The 16,291-nt window shown below is 44.8% G+C and overlaps 1 protein-coding gene across 1 annotated transcript in view; it reads right to left on the bottom strand.

Annotated features, from left to right (window-relative positions):
* Nucleotides 1-16,291, bottom strand: part of PKD1L3 (polycystin 1 like 3, transient receptor potential channel interacting) — an 82,298-nt gene that overhangs the window by 5,500 nt on the left and 60,507 nt on the right. The window contains 2 exon segments of the mRNA XM_030829725.1: nt 312-472; nt 2,262-2,389. Of these exon segments, the coding sequence (XP_030685585.1) occupies nt 312-472; nt 2,262-2,389 (289 nt within the window).

The following is a 16,291-nucleotide window of genomic DNA, read 5'->3' on the forward strand; positions in this document are numbered from 1 at the left end:
CCTTCGCCAGAGGGCAAAATAATGACCAATTCCAGGCCTTTCTGAAATCTAAATGTGTTATCCTTAAGCACATACCTAAGCACTAATGAAGGCAGAAGAGCTCTTCCGTGTGACTAGCAGTTAAATGATTTCTAGTTCACTGTCTTCTCTGCTGTGGACATGAGTCCAAGTTCTCTTTTAACTCTAATATTATGCAAATACAGATCTGGTAGGGCAGTGAAGGAAGGGGAGTTTGAAAGAATACTTGGGTATAACCAGGAAACTTTAGACATGAGGTAGGAATATGCTGTGCCCATCAGCCTTCCTCTCACCTGTCCTGGTCATCGCGGTATCGTGCCATGTTTTTCTTCTGTAGAGAAATACTCTTCATGTCAAGCCCCAGGATGATAAAGCTAATGAGGATTATACTTGTGTCCAGAATGTTTCTTTTCCCAGTGAAGAACCTCCACTTCTGCCGTTTTAGCCGACAAACCTAAACATAGACAGCACAGTCACTGTTGCTTGTCTGAGAGATTAGCTAGGTCTTCCCCTGCTCAAGTGTGACGAACGCAGCTGATGTCTGTGGGCAAAGCACACCGCCAGGCGTTTATTAGATCTCAACTTGGACAAATGGGTTATGGTCTTAGTTCAGCTCTGTAGTCTTCAGAAATGCTACTTACAGAAAAATTATCTTCTGGATACATTTATTTTCTTTTTCTTGGAGATCATAAACTGTCACTTAAATAATACAAAAGTTTCTTTCTTTGAGACAGGGTTGCGCTCTGTTGCCCAGGCTGGAGTGCAGTGGTGCGATCATAGCTCACTGCAGCCTCAACCTCCCAGGCTCAGGCTCAAGCAATCCTCCTACCTGAGCCTCCCAAGTAGCAGGGACCACAAGCACATGCCACCATGCCTGGCTAAGTTTTGTATTTTTTGTAGAGACAGGGTTTTGACATTTTGCCCAGGCTAGTCTCGAACTCCTGGCTTCAAGTGATCTGCCCACCTCAGCCTCCCAAAGTGCTGGGATTACAGGTGTGAGCCACCATACCCAGCAAAAGTCTCTAAATTAGTTATCAAGCCTGAGAATGAAGAAAAAATACTGTGTTTGGCTTAAGATATAAATATATTTTCTTCTGAGTGTAATCATCTGTATTTTTTCTTTCCTTTTTTTTTTTTTTTTTTTTGAGATAGAGTTTCACTCTTGTCACCCAGGCTGGAGTGCAGTGGTGCCATCTCGGCTCACTGCAACCTCTGCCTCCCGGGTTCAAGCAATTCTTCTGCCTCAGCCTCCCAAGTAGCTGGGACTATAGGAGCCCGCCACCATGCACAGCTGATTTTTGTATTTTTAGTAGAGACAGGGTTTTGCCATGTTGGCCAGGCTGGTCTTGAACTCCTGACCTCAGGTGATCCACCCACCTCGGCCTCCCAAAGTGCTGGGATTAGAGGTGTGAGCCACTGTGCCTGGCCAATCACTTTTTTTTTTTTTTTTTTTGAGATGGAAGTTTCACTCTTGTTGCCCAGGCTGAAGTGCAGTGGCGCGATCTCGGCTCACTGCAACCTCCGCCTCCCAGGTTCAAGAGATTCTCCTGCCTTAGCCTCCCAAGTAGCTGGGACTACAAGCATGTGCCACCACGCCCAGCTAAATTTGTATTTTTAGTAGAGATGGCATTTCTCCATGTTGGCCAGTCTGGTCTCGAACTCTCGACCTCAGGTAATCAGCCTGCCTCGGCCTCCTAAAGTGCTGGAACTACAGGCATAAGCCAATCATTTGTATTTTTGAGTGCTTGCTCTTTGTTCATACTTGCTTGGTATTACTTCATATAGGGCTGATAAAACTACAAAAGTACTATTTCTACAGACTTAATTCTTTCGCTCCTGAAAAATTGAAAGAGCTACTCTATTTGGTGGAAAACCAGTCAGCCTTTAACTGAATTCAGGTTTCTGAAAAGGACCAAAATTATAGCCATAATTCTAGTAACACGTCATTGTAGAGCTTCCCAAATAAAATGTGGCAACGTTTATTTCTCACATCTAAGACCATCATCATCATCATCACTATTTTTGAGACAGGGTTTTGCTCTCTCACCCAGGCTGAAGTGCAGTGGCATGGATCTTAGCTCACTGCAACCTCTGCCTCCCAGGCTCAAGCAATTCTCCCATCTCAGCCTTCAGAGTAGCTGGGACCACAGGTGCATGCCACCACACCTGGGTAATTTTTGAAGTCTGGTAAAGATGAGGTTTTGCCATGTTGCCCAGGCTGACATCTAACATTATTGACTCACCTGTATGAAGGCATAGTAACAGACCAGTAGATAATAGATGACTTGTGAGATGATAGACCAGGCAAAGCCCTTCTTTGACATCTGAAGGGAAGTGAAGGTTTCCAGTCTCACAGAGGTGAAGAAAGCACCTGAGAACAACAAAGAACACCTGGAGTCAAGAGTCTAAAACTTTTGCCCTCTTCTTGTTAAACTTTGTCTTTGAATAACCCCAACTCTTCCTGTATCATCAAATGTTTCTGAGTCTCAGTGCTCCACTTAGTATTTCCTTTAGAGCTGTCATGAACATTAAATAAGATCATGTATGCAAAGCTATTGAAGAAATACTGGTTTTACAAAAGTCAGTAGTGGGAAATGATATGCCGTTGACCCTACCTTGAAGGGAGGTGTCGGTGGCTTAACAGTTACTATAGATGTTACCCTATCCATGTCAGAATGGCTGCAGAGAGAAGTCTAAAGCACTGATAACCCTTGAGTACTAATTACCATTAGTAATACTCATGGATACCCAGTCATTTACATAAGGATGGACTAAAAGGCTTCAGCTTCCACCTGGAAGGACATTGAAAATGTTGACGTTTATAAAATCATGAAAGGTCTTGTGAATACAAACCTTTCATAGAGCTTCAAAATATTAGTGATGGCAGCAGCACCATGTCTGGAGTGGCTGCTGCCATGACATCGGCTGCAGTGGGGGAGGCGTGGCCAGGGCTTTGTGCTCTGTTGAGCCATGGGAGCCAGTAACAGGTGGGAGCCCTGCCCCCTTCTGAGTTGGAGGGTTGGGAGCCCCAACCTCCTGGGCGCAGCTGCAGCTGCCCAGCCACAGCTGCAGACCCGGGCATCCCTGCACTCTTGGGGGCTCAGGAAGCCTCTCCCCACCTCCCTGCCCCTGCAGGTTCAGAAGTGCCTGCTCCCACTGCATGGCCTCTCCCCACTCCCAGCACGTGCTCTGATTTTGGAGCAAAGTTTTGGCCAACCTTGGGCACTGTCATGATCCAGCTTGGTGTGTGTGCACTTGGGGCAGTACTGACAAGCAGCCCCTACTGCCTTGGCCCTCTCTGAACTTTGGACATGGACAAGCATGGGAGGCAGGGAGGGTGAGGGGGGGCTGAGGGTGCCTTGGCATGGGCCCACAGGTGCCCCTTGGCACAAACAGCCTGGGCACCATGGGTGACATGGATGGTGGCAGGAGGCAGACAGCCTCCTGGGCAGAAAGGGGTGGGTCCCCAGTAAAACCCACCTTTAAGCCAGGGATGGCCTGAAGCCTGGGGGCTGGGCTGCCAGTTTTGGAAACTGCCAGTTTCACCAAGTCGAGTGAGAACTTATGGCGCTTTTTCTGGGCCCACCCACAACTGCCCATGGACCAATCAGCACACACTTACTCCCCTCTGAAGCCCATAAAAACTCCAGACTCAGCCAGACTTGGGCTGATGGCAGGATGACCTGCCTGCAGATAGGAGCTACCCACCCCAGGTCTCGCTGAGGGCTACACGAACAATGGGATGACCTGCCTGCGGATAGGAGCTACCCACCCCAGGTCTCTCCGCTGAGGGCTACACGAACAATGGGATGACCTGCCTGCGAATAGGAGCTACCAACTCCAGGTCTCCTGAGAACTGTCTTGTCACTCAGTGAAGCTCCTCTCCACCTCTCTCACCCTCCAGTTGTCTGTGTACCTCATTCTTCCTGGATGCAGGACAAGAACTCGGGACCCACCGAGTGGTGGGACTAAAAGAGCTGTAACACAAACAGGGCTGAAACACACCCCCTTGCTTGCCACACTGCAGGCAATGAGGAGGAGAGAATAGCTGTGGCCCTTTGGGGGATCCCAGACCTACAGGCTCCCTGAGCCAGGGCTGTGACACCCTCTCTGGGGCTCTGTGCTTCCTGGCATCTCCAAGATTCTGGGCACCATGGCATTCCTCTTGTTCAGACCCAGTTACCCACAGCAGAAACCACGTGCAGTACATCTGGTCCAGCTTCAGCCTTTCAGGGAGCTGGCACCTGTGCCAGCACATAAAGCTGCCCACCTCAGTGCAGCAGCCAGCGTGCCTGGCTGTGTGCAGTGGCTGGACCCTGTGCTTGCTCATCCATATATCCCTCACTGCTCCGTACCTGTCCCTCTCTTGGCAGGTGTGGGATGCAGGCCAGTAGCAGGAGCTGAGTGCAGGCTACCAGGCCAAGTGGGCAGAACGAGCCCAGCAGGTGCAAGCAATACTCAGGCAGAAGGTGCTGCTGGCCACAGAGGTTTGTGGCTGTCAAAGCAACACCCTAAGGATGCTGTGACATCAGAACTAAGATGTACCCCTTGTAGGTAAAAAAGACGTTTAAGAACAAAAGGAATTTCTATTTCACCTAGCTAGCTCTCAAGACTGGAACTTTTCCCATGTTTATTTTAATCCCTGTCTATATTTTGTTAGTAACCAAAAACCCCGTGAAGACCCTTAGGAAGCCTTTGTGCTTCATTAGAAACAAGCATAAAAGAAGTGGTCTACTCTGCAGGTCTGAGCGGGAAGGATTTCTGATTAGGAGAAAGATGTGATGGAAAATGGAAGGATACTTGCGAGCCAATTCTGGGAGAAAGAAGGAAGAGAAGAAGTTGGATTAGGACAGACATCCTGTGAAAGGTGGGGGAACTGAATGGACCAGTTTAACTCCAATCCCTTACAAAATGCCACTATAACGAAAGTGAAAGGATAAAGTAAAAACTTCAATAGATGAAGAAAAGGAGGACAGATGAGAGCAACAAACTGCTGGAAGCTGAAAAGTAGAGGAATCGCATTGACTTAGCAAGTTCAAGAAAGCTGAAATCTAAGACAGCTGTACAGGAAACCCAGAAGCAAGCTAATTCTAACCACGAAACCCTGGAAAGCCTCAGAAATTGCAGGTATCAGGTACTTCTCAAGGTAGAAGTTCACATGGAACTGAAAATAGCATCAATTTAAAGTCTATATATATATATAAACAACTAGATTCCAAATTTCCTCCCTCACCATTCACAGCCAGGTATTTGCTACCCATCTTGCCTTCTACCACCGCACGACTAAAGGTTTGTTTCCTAGTGATGCTGAATGAGAGAATCTGGACTTGGGGGCACCAGCTACATCTGAGAGTAATGGTTTACTGGAAAAGAGGATTAAGGGAAAGTTTACATGGTGCATGGTGAGACACTTCCCAGATCCCTTCCCTCAACTTGCTCTGATAAGTATAATAGGCTTATATCCTCAAGGTAGGAGTTTGGAGGGTCTCTAAAAACTGACTGCCCCAAAAGAGAGACTTAGATACCAGTTGATAAGCTCTATGCATGGGCACAGAGTTGTTTTTTGTTTTTTTTTTTGAGACGGAGTCTCTGTCCCCCAGGCTAGAGTGCAGTGGCACTATCTCAGCTCACTGCAAGCTCCTGGGTTCAAGCAATTCTCCTGTCTCAGCCTCCTGAGTAGCTGGGATTACAGGCATGTGCCACCATGCCTGGCTAGTTTTTGTATTTTTAGTAGATACGGGGTTTTGCCATGTTAGCCAGGCAGCCAGGCTAGTCTCAAACTCCTGACTTCAGGTGATCTGCCTGTCTCGGCCTCCCAAAGTGCTGGGATTATAGGTGTGAGCCACTGAGCCCAGCCAGGCACAGAGCTTATAATTAGCATTTATCTGCTTTTTATTGCCTTTTTTTTTTTTTTTTTTTTTTTTTTTTGGATACAGGGTCTGGCTCTCACCCAAGCAGGAGTGCATTGGTATGATCTCGGCTCACTACAACCTCTGACTCCCAGGATCAAACCATTCTGCCACCTCAGCCTCCCAAGTAGCTGAGACAACAGATGCACACCACCATGCCAGGCTGATTTTTGTATTTTTGGTAGAGACGAGGTTTCACCACGTTGCCCAGGCTGGTCTCAAACTCCTGGGCTCAAGTGATCTTCCTGCCTTGGCCTCCAAAAGTGCTGGGATTATAGGCTTGAGCCACCATGCCCAGCCTGCCTTTCTTTAAAAGGATAGGCTGGGCTTGGTGGCTCACGCTTGTAATCCCAGCACTTTGGGAGGCCGAGGCAGGCGGATCACGACGTCAGGAGATCGAGACCACGGTGAAACCCCGTCTCTACTAAAAATACAAAAAAATTAGCTGGGTGTGGTGGTGGGCACCTGTAGTCCCAGCTACTCGGAGAGGCTGAGGCAGGAGAATGGCGTGAACCCGGGAGGCGGAGCTTGCAGTGAGCCGAGATTGCGCCACTGCACTCCAGCCTGGGCGACAGAGCAAGACTCCGTCTCAAAAAAATAAATAAATAAAAATAAAAGGACAGCCAGGCACTTGAACCTCCAACGTTGAAAACTGTAGATCAAAACAAACAACAAATCAAAAAACTAGAGACAGTAAAGGATCAGAAGGAAAAAAACCCACCATAATATCCTCAGAGTTAAGAGGATACTGCATCCATAAAAGAACAATAAGAGACTATGAAAAAAACATGCTGGAAAGTAAATATTATAGACAGAAAAAAATAGTTTAGAAGATAAGAGTTAAATACTGCAGACATTAGATGAAAAAGATGGAAAACAGAAGCAAAAATATAAGAAAATCAGAACTCCAGGAGTTACAATGTCAAAATGCTAGAAAATCAGAAAAAGTGAACAGAGAAAATGGAGAAGAAATTAACAAAGAAAAATGCAAGAAAATGTCTCAGAACTTAAGGACACGTTTCCAGATAATAGAACATTCGATGACATTATGACATTCTTTTTTTTTTTTGAGATGGAGTCTCGCTCTGTCACCCAGGCTGGAGTGCAGTGGCACCATCTCTGCTCACTGCAACCTCCACCTCCTGGGTTCAATCGGTTCTTCTGCTTCAGCCCCCCGAGTAGTTGGGACTGCAGGCGCAAGCCAACATGCCTGGGTAATTTTTGTATTTTTAGTAGAGATGGTGTGTCACCATATTGGCCCGGCTGGTCTCGAACTCCTAGACCTTGTGATCCGCCTGCCTCGGCCTCCCAAAGTGCTGGGATTACAGGCGTGAGCCACCGTGCACAGCCTCCAAGACATTCTTTCATAACACAGAGGACAAAGAAAAAAACCTAAAAACTTTTGGGACTGGGGAACTGGGAATCAGAATGCCAGCATAATACTTTTTTAACACTAACATGAAAAGATAGAAAGCAATGGAGCTACACTTTTCAAAATTCTGGCCGGGCGTGGTGGCTCATACCTGTAATCCCAGCACTTTGGAGGGCCAAGGTGGGCAGATCACTTGAGGTGAGGAGTTCAAGACCAGCCTGGCCAACATGGCAAAACCCCATAAAATATGTAAATACATAAATTTTAAAAATAAAAAATTAGCCAGGCATGGTGGCGGGCACCTGTAATCCCAGTTACTTGGGAGGCTCAGGCAGGGAGAATTGCTTGAACCCAGGAGGCAGAGGGTACAGCGAGCCAAGATGGTGCCACTGCACTCCAGCCTGGGCGACAGAGCAAGACTCCATCTCAAAACAAACAAACGAACCAAAATCCTGCAAGAAAGAAATTATATACAGATAAATTAGAATCTAATGTGATGGGAGAAAAAAACACTTTTGGAGATGTAAGTCTCCAACGAATTTACCTCCCTTGTACTCTTCCAGGAAGTTACCAAAGCATGTGCTCTAGCAAAATGAGCAAGTAAGCCAAGAAAGGAAGACATGGAATCCAGAAGGAAGGGGATCCAGTAGAGGAGAGACGTAAAGATAATCTCAGGGTGATGGTGAAGGGAGTGTCCTGGATGACAGCTGTACAGCAGCCTAGAGAATAATCAATCCAGAATGTACCCAAGACGGAGGGCTCCAGGGAGGGTGTCTCCAAGAAGATAAAATGACAGTTTACATGATACTCTAATAAGAGAATGAGAGGTTTCTACTTTTAGGAAGAATTTGGAGATTAATCAATGACAGACACATAGAAAACCAAACAGATTTTTAAAAAAGTAATATTCTAGAGAAAACAAAAGGATGTATAAGAAAGGAAATCTAATTATAATACACTAATGTCTCATCTTTGAAAAACAACGGAAATGCTCAATATTAAACTAAATAAATGTTATTACTATATTGGGAGAATGAGGAAAGATAAAAGATGTGTATGTGTTTGAGATATATGTGGGTGTAAGAAAGCCACCTCTGGCTGGGTGAGGTGGCTCACGCCTGTAATTCCAGCATTTTGGGAGGCTGAGGCAGGTGGATCACCTGAGGCCAGGCGTTTGAGATCAGCCTGGCCAACATGGTGAAACCCCATCTCTACTGAAAATACAAAAATTAGCTGGGTGTGGTGGTGGGCACCTGTAATCCCAGCTACTCGGGAGGCTGAGGCAGGAGAATGGCTTGAGCCCGGGAGGCAGAGATTGCAGTGAGCTGAGACTGCACCACTGAACTCCAGCCTGGGAGACTGAGCGACACTCTGCCTCAAAAAAAAAAAAAAAAAAAAAAAAAAAGCTAAATTTTCAACCTAACAGAAATAGATAACACCTAAAACTGAAAATTTATGAAACAGACAATAACCATATTAATTTTTTTTTTTTTTTAGACAGAGTTTCTCACTTGTTGCCCAGGCTGGAGTGCAATGGCATGATCTCAGCTCACTGCCACCTCCGCCTCCCAGGTTCAAGTGATTCTCCTGCCTCAGCCTCCCGAGTAGCTGGGATTATAGGCACCCGCCAGCACTCCTGGCTAATTTTTTTGTATTTTTAGTAGAGATGGGGTTTCGCCATGTTGGCCAGGATGGTCTCGAGCTCCTGACCTCAGGTGATCCGCCTGCCTCGGCCTCCCAAAGTGCTGAGATTACAGGCGTGAGCCACCATGCCCAGCCTATGTTAATAATTTTTAAATTCTGAAAGATCTAGTTTAAAAAAATGGAAAGTAGGCTGGGCGTGGTGGCCCACACCTGTAATCCCAGCACTTTGGGAGGCCGAGGCAGGCGGATCACGAGGTCAGGAGATCGAGACCATCCTGGCTAACATGGTGAAACCGTGTCTCTACTGAAAATACAAAAAAATTAGCCAGGTGTGGTGGCGTGCACCTGTGTCCCAGCTGCTGGGGAGGCTGAGGCAGCAGAATGGCGTGAACCCAGGAGGCGGAGCTGGCAGTGAGCCGAGATCGCATCACTGCACTCCAGCCTGGGTGACAGAGCAAGACTCTGTCTCAAAAAAAAAAAAAAAAAAAAAAAAAAAAAAAAAAAAAATGGAAAGTAGCCTTTGGGGAGTAGGAATGAGGTAGGGATGAACTGAGGACTCCTGTTTTTCCCTTGAGCTATTTGACTTTTAAAGTTATATTTAAATATAATAACTTTAATTAAAATAATATATTTAAATTAATGGTATAAGACAGAGAAAGAAACTGGGCCTTCTCTTGAGCTACCCAGGTGTCTTAGTCCATTTTGTGTTGCTATAAATGAGTATCCAAGCCTTGGGTAATTTATAAAGAAAAAAGCTTTCTTTGGCTCACAATTCTGATGGCTGTCAAGTTCAAAATTGGGCATGTGCATCTGGTGAGGACCTGAGGCTGCTGCCACTCATGGCAAAGGTGAAGGGGAGACAGCCTGTGCAGAGATCACATGCAACAAGAGGAAGCAAGAGAGGGGTGGGGGAGATTCCAGGCTCTTTTTAAACAACCAGCTTTCTTAGGAACTAACAGAATGAGAACTCACTTACTCCTAAGGGAGGGCATCAATCCATCCATGAAGGATCTGCCTCCCAGGACCCAAACACCTCCCATCAGGCTCCACTTCCAATGCTGGGGATCGAATTTCAACATGAGGTTTAGAGGGGACAAACATCCAACCCATAGCACAAGATCACAGAGAGAGGAGAGAAGAGGCCTTCATACCCATATCACTGGACTCCAACATCAGGATCACAACACAGAAGAGGTTCACATTAGCATTGAAGACCACAAATTCCACAAAGAGGCCTTTTGTGCGTTGGTCTAGCCAATGCCTCTGTTCAAGATGCTGTAGAACTCTGGGTAAACAGAGGACAGGGTCAGCCATTTTCTTTAATACTGCAAAGGAGGAAAATATCCTGATGTTTCCAACATCACTCTCATATACTAGGTAAGATGTTCCATTTCCCAATCTACTTCTCCTATGAAATATTTTATGATTACTAATACCCAAACTTTCACTGGTATTAAATTTAATAGACCATAAAAAGGAAAGTTTTTACATTAGTATTCACAACAAGGTTAAGTATTCAGGAAAATATACTTGGTATTTCAGGTCTGAAGTAGAATTTCATATGCTATGACAACTATTTCTACTTGAAGTATTAAATGCTACTCTTTACTAACAGCCGTTCAGTTTTGGGAGGTAGGAGGAGTAGAAATGTCATTATTCAGCTGGCATTGTGGTTTGTGAACAATGAATTCCTTGCATTTAAATGAAGAGATAATTATTTTTATTTAGGCTTTTTCTCATGTAATGACAAAGACTCTCAGAATACTAAACCACTCTCTAAGTCTCAGGAAATTTAATTTTGGCGTTGGACTTTTGGGTTCCTGTATTTTGGCTCGTGAATGGCAATGTTTCTTTTATATGTGAAGATTACAGTTTGTCCAAGCTATGGTTACTTGAATTTAACTTCAGCTAGGATTGAAAATGTTAAGTATTTTTCCAGCTACAAAATGAATTTTGGCAAATTGCCAAACCAAAACATACCTGTAATTTGAAGCTGAGGAAGGGTTTTTTAAACTAAAGGTTGTATTTCCTTAGAAGTCTAAAATAAAAGTGTCCATAAGAGTTACAGACAGTATAGTAGCTGTCAAAACTACTCAAATGGGTCTGAAATTCCTATTTGTCCTATGAATGGCCAGAAGCAAATATTTTGGTCCTCTTGTGCAGGGCCCAGGCTTACTCACTGGGTTGCAGTACTGGAGTTTCTTCCAAGTTTCACAGCGTATCCTCCTCCTGAGTAAGTGGCAAATTCCCCTTGAATAGGATAGCCACCCAGGGTCTCCTGATTCTGATAATGCCAAATGCTATCTGATTTGGTGATATTTGTATCAAGGGGGCCCCAATTAACCCCATAGTTCTCTGTATCCTCCTGATGTTGGTGAGATGGCTTCACTTGCTCCTGGGGAGACACTCCAGCTGGGAAGAGTCCGGTATCAGGAATGCGAATCTGACGAAGCAGAACATTGCCCAAAAGAAAGGAGTTCCCATCAGCAATAAATCCTAATGAGAAAGTAAAAGAAACAGTTTGGTTTATATATTTTTTAAATCTTTTTTCCAGCACATCCAGAATGGAGAAAAAAGAAACGATGTAAAAAGTGCCGCATTAGGTTAGTAATGAGAAAAAATGCACACTTTCACCATTAGGTTTGAAAACATTTTTGGAGGTTCTAGATAATGCTATTAGGTAAGAAAAAGAAATAAGGCTGGATATGGTACATCACATCTGTAATCCCAGCACTTTAGGAGGCAAGGCGGGAGGATGGCTTGAGGCCAGGAGTTCAAGACCAGCCTGGGCAACACAGGGGTACCCGGTCGTTATATAAAAAAAAGTTTAAATAATAATAAAAATGAGACCTATAAAAATAAAAAAGTGAAATTTTCACAGTTTGTAAATGATATGTCTAATCCAGATGAATTAAGAGAATTGACTGGCAGCCAGGTGCGGTGGCTCACGCCTGTAATCCCAGCACTTTGGGAGGCCAACGCAGGTGGATCACAAGGTCAGGAGATCAAGACCATCCTGGCTAACACGGTGAAACCCCATCTCTACTAAAAATACAAAATACTAGCTGGGCATGGTGGTGGGCACCTGTGGTCCCAGCTACTCAGGAGGCTGAGGCAGGAGAATGGTGTGAACCTGGGAGGCAGAGCTTGCAGTGAGATGAGATTGCGCCACTGCACTCCAGCATGGGCAACAGAGCGAGACTCCATCTCAAAAAAAAAAAAAAAGAATCAACTGAAAAACTGACCATTGAACAACACGTTTGAACTGCACGGGTCCTCTTATAAGTAGATTTTCTTCCACCTCTGCCACCCCTGAGACACCAAGACTAACCCCTCTGCTTCTTCCTCAGCCTACTCAATGTGAAGATGATGAGGATGAAGACCTTTCTGATGATCCACTTCCACTTAATGAACAGCAAATTAGTTTATCTTCCTTATGATTTTCTTAATATTATCTAGCTTATTTTAAGAATACAATATATAATACGTGTAACATACAAAATACGTGTTAATCAACTGTTATGTTATCAGTAAGGCTTCCAGTAAAGAGTAGGCTATTAGTAGTTAAGTTTTTGAGGAGTCAAAAGTTATACATGAATTTTCAGCTGTATCAGGGGCCAGCACCCCAAGCCCTGTGTTGTTCAAGGGTCAATTGTACTTATAAAAAGAATTCAGCAAGGTGGCTGGATACTAAATAAAGAAATCAACAGTGTTCATATGGCCACACAATATTTACTTAGATGGTATACAGAATTAAAACATTTATTTATTTTGAGACAGACTCTCACTCTGTTGCCCAGGCTGGAGTGCAGTGGTGCAATCTTTGCTCACTGTAACCTCTGCCTCCCAGGTTCAAGCAATTCTCCGGCCTCAGGCTCCTGAGTAGCAGGAACTACAGGTGCCCATCACCACGCCCAGCTAATTTTTTTGATTTTTTAGTAGAGACAAGGTTTCACCACGTTGGTCAGGCTAGTCTCGAACTTCTGACCTCAGGTGATCTGCCCACCTTGGTCTCCCAAAGTGCTGGGATTACAGGTATGAGGTATCATACCTGTCCTAAAACATCTTATTTATAATAGTAACACAAAAGGTAAAATAAACCTAACAAAAGATGTGCAAAAACTCTATGGGGAACAATTCTGAATCTTACTGAGAGCTACAAACAAAGATGAAAACAAACAGAAAAGTATACCATGCTCTCAGGGACGAAGAGAACGTAATAAAAATCTTAATTCCCTAAATTAATCTTTATAGGTTCTTAGTCTGTCTCTCTATAAAGATCTAGATTTATAACTATATATGTTCTTAATATATAAAAAGCTCCTACAAATCAAAAGGGGTAAACAAAACCACACAGCCTGATGAAAAATAGCCGAAAAATAGCCAAAGAATATGGGTGGACGCTTATTCATTCATTCTTTCAATCAGTATGTATTGAGTGCTCAAAGGCACCAGGTCCCGCCTAGGTACCCAGAATATAGCAGTGGATGTAAGAGTCCAGGCCACAGAGAGCCCATATTTGAGGAGCAAGAGAGACAGCCAATAACCAAATAATATTCAGGTAATGATAAGGGCTATGAAGAAAAATTAAGCAGAGTAAGGGGTCAAGAGTGATTTGGAGAGGGAGCAATGCTGTTACCTTAGGTAGGATGATTAGAGAAGCTTTCTTTGGCAAGGTGGCATAGGAGAGGCCCTAACACAGTCAGACATCCGCCACCAGGAGAACACCAAGTTCTAAGGCACTGAGTGAGAGCATGCTTGACCTATTTAAGAAAAGCACAGAAGCTTGAGTCGCTGAAGTCGCATGAACGAGGGTCAGAGGAATAAGAGATGAACTAACAGAAGCAACCAGGGGCCAAACCGGGCAGGCCCTTGTAAGCTTTGGAAAGGACTTGGGACTTTTAAGTTTGATGGGAATCCACTGGGTGGTTTTCAACAGTGAAGCAACACAGATTTATGTCTTAAAAATAGAGTATGGGCAGGATTGAATGAAAAAAGGCAAAAGCATACGGGCAAGTTTTGCCCCTTTAAGAAGGGAAAAAAGGGTATCTTAGTTTTAACTTGCATTTCTCTAGATGCAGTTGCAAAGTCTTTCGTATATTTCAGGGACACTTGAATTGTTTGAAAACACCATTTTTCACCAGGCTGTCTGTTGGGAATGTGGGCAGGTGCTCTCACATATTGCTTCTTGTTTTTGTTTTTTGAGATGGAGTTTTGCTCTGTCTCCCAGGCTGGAGTGCAGTGGCACGATCTTGACTCGCTGCAAACTCTGCCTCCCAGGTTCAAGCAATTCTCCTGCCTCAACCTCCTGAGTAGCTAGAACTACAGGCATGCACTACCAGGCCAAGGTAATTTTTTTTTTTTTAAGCAGAGATGGAGTTTCATTATGTTGACCAGGCTGGTCTCGAACTCCTGACCTCAAGTGATCTGCCCACCTTGGCCTCCCAAAGTGCTGGGATTACAGATGTGACCCACCACACCCAGTCATATATTGCTAATAGGAGTGTTTATTGGCACACTAGGACAATTTGGCAATATCTTTCTAAATTAAAAACGTATATATACTTTGACCTAGCAAGTCTTCTCCAAGGTATTTATCTTTCGATATATTTGCACCTTTGTGGAATTACGTACAAGGATATTAATGACAGTCTTGCTAACAAGACTTGAAATGATCTAAATACCTATCAGTAGGGAGCTGGGTATATAAATTATGGTATATATCCAGGCAATGGGATACTATACAGTAAGTGAATAAAACATAATAGGGGCAGCTTCATATATGCTGATAGAACAAGCCCCAGATAAACTGTTAAGGGAAAAAAAGGAAAATGCATGACTTTTTTTTTTTTTGAGACAGAATCTCACTCTGTTGCCCTGGCTGGAGTGTAGTGTGGAGGGATCTCGGCTCACTGCAAACTCCACCTCTCCGGTTCAAGTGAGTTTCCAGCCTCAGCCTCCCAAGTAGTTGGGATTAAAGGCACCCGCCACCAAAGATGGCTAATTTTTGTATTTTTAGTAGAGATGGGGTTTCACCATGTTGGCCAGGCTGGTCTCGAACTCCTGACCTCATGATTCGCCTGCCTCCACCTCCCAAAGTGCTGGGACTACAGGCAGGAGCCACTGCGCCCGGCCGTTACCTTTGAAAAAATATATAATAAATTGGGAATGTAGCTGCCTCTTGAGAGAAGGGGGACTAGGGACAAGGAAGAGTTGCACTATATACCCTTTTGTTGTACATTTGGATTTTTTTTTTGATGTAGGGTCTCACTCTGTCACCCAGGCTGGAGTGCAGTGATGCAATCTTGGCTCACAGCAACCTCCGCCTCCCAGGCTCAAGCAATTCTCCCACCCCAGCCTCCCAAGTAGCTGGGACCACAGGTGTGCGTTACCATGCCCAGCTAATTTGTGTATTTTTTGTAGAGATGGGGTTGCACCACGTTGCCTAAGCTGGTCTTGAACTCCTGGGCTCAAGTGATCCTCCTGCCTTGGCCTCCCAAAGTGCTGTGATTACAGGCATTAGCCACCGTGCCTGGCTGGATTTTCTTCATATTTATGTTTTACTGATTTGCAAAACTATTGTTTTTAAAATTTTTATATTTTTAAGAAATAGATACAAAGTCTATGTTGTCTAGGCTAGTTTTGATCCTGGGCTCAAGCAATCTGCCCACCTCAGCCTCCCAAAGTGCTGGGATTACAGGCATGAGCCACTGTACCCAGCCAAGACACTACATACTTCAGGAGCCAAAGAGTGCAAGAGAGACCATGCCTGCTGTGATGGTGTAGACCTCAGCCACAGATCCAGTCACTATTTTTGTTTTTGAGATGGGGTCTTGGCTCTGCTCAGACTAGAGTGTAGTGGTGAGATCATGGCTCACTGCAGCCTTGAACTCCTGGGCTCAAATAATCCTCCTGCCTCAGGCTCCCAAGCAGCTGGTACTATAGTTTTGTGCAACCATGCCTGGCTAATTTATTATTTTTTGTGGAGATGGGATCTTGCAGTGTTGCTCAGCCTGGTCTTGAACTACGGACTTCAAATGATCCCCCTGCTACAGCCTCCCAAAGCGCTAGCATCACAGCCATAAGCCACTGTGCCTGGCCCAGTCACTTTGATTTAGTATTTTGTTCAGGACAAGTTACAGTTACAGACTGCAAGTAGAATGTGCCCCGGGCCAGGCGCGGTGGCTCACACCTGCAATTCTAGCACTTTGGGAGGCTGAGGCAGGTGGATCACCTGAGGTCAGGAGTTCGAGACCAGCCTGGCCAGCATGGCAAAACCCAGTCTCTACTAAAAATACAAAAATCAGCCAGGTGTGATGGCAGGTGCCTATAATTCCAGCTACTCAGG

This window comes from Nomascus leucogenys, chromosome 2 (assembly GCF_006542625.1).
Source record: "Nomascus leucogenys isolate Asia chromosome 2, Asia_NLE_v1, whole genome shotgun sequence".
Lineage (NCBI taxonomy): Eukaryota > Metazoa > Chordata > Mammalia > Primates > Hylobatidae > Nomascus > Nomascus leucogenys.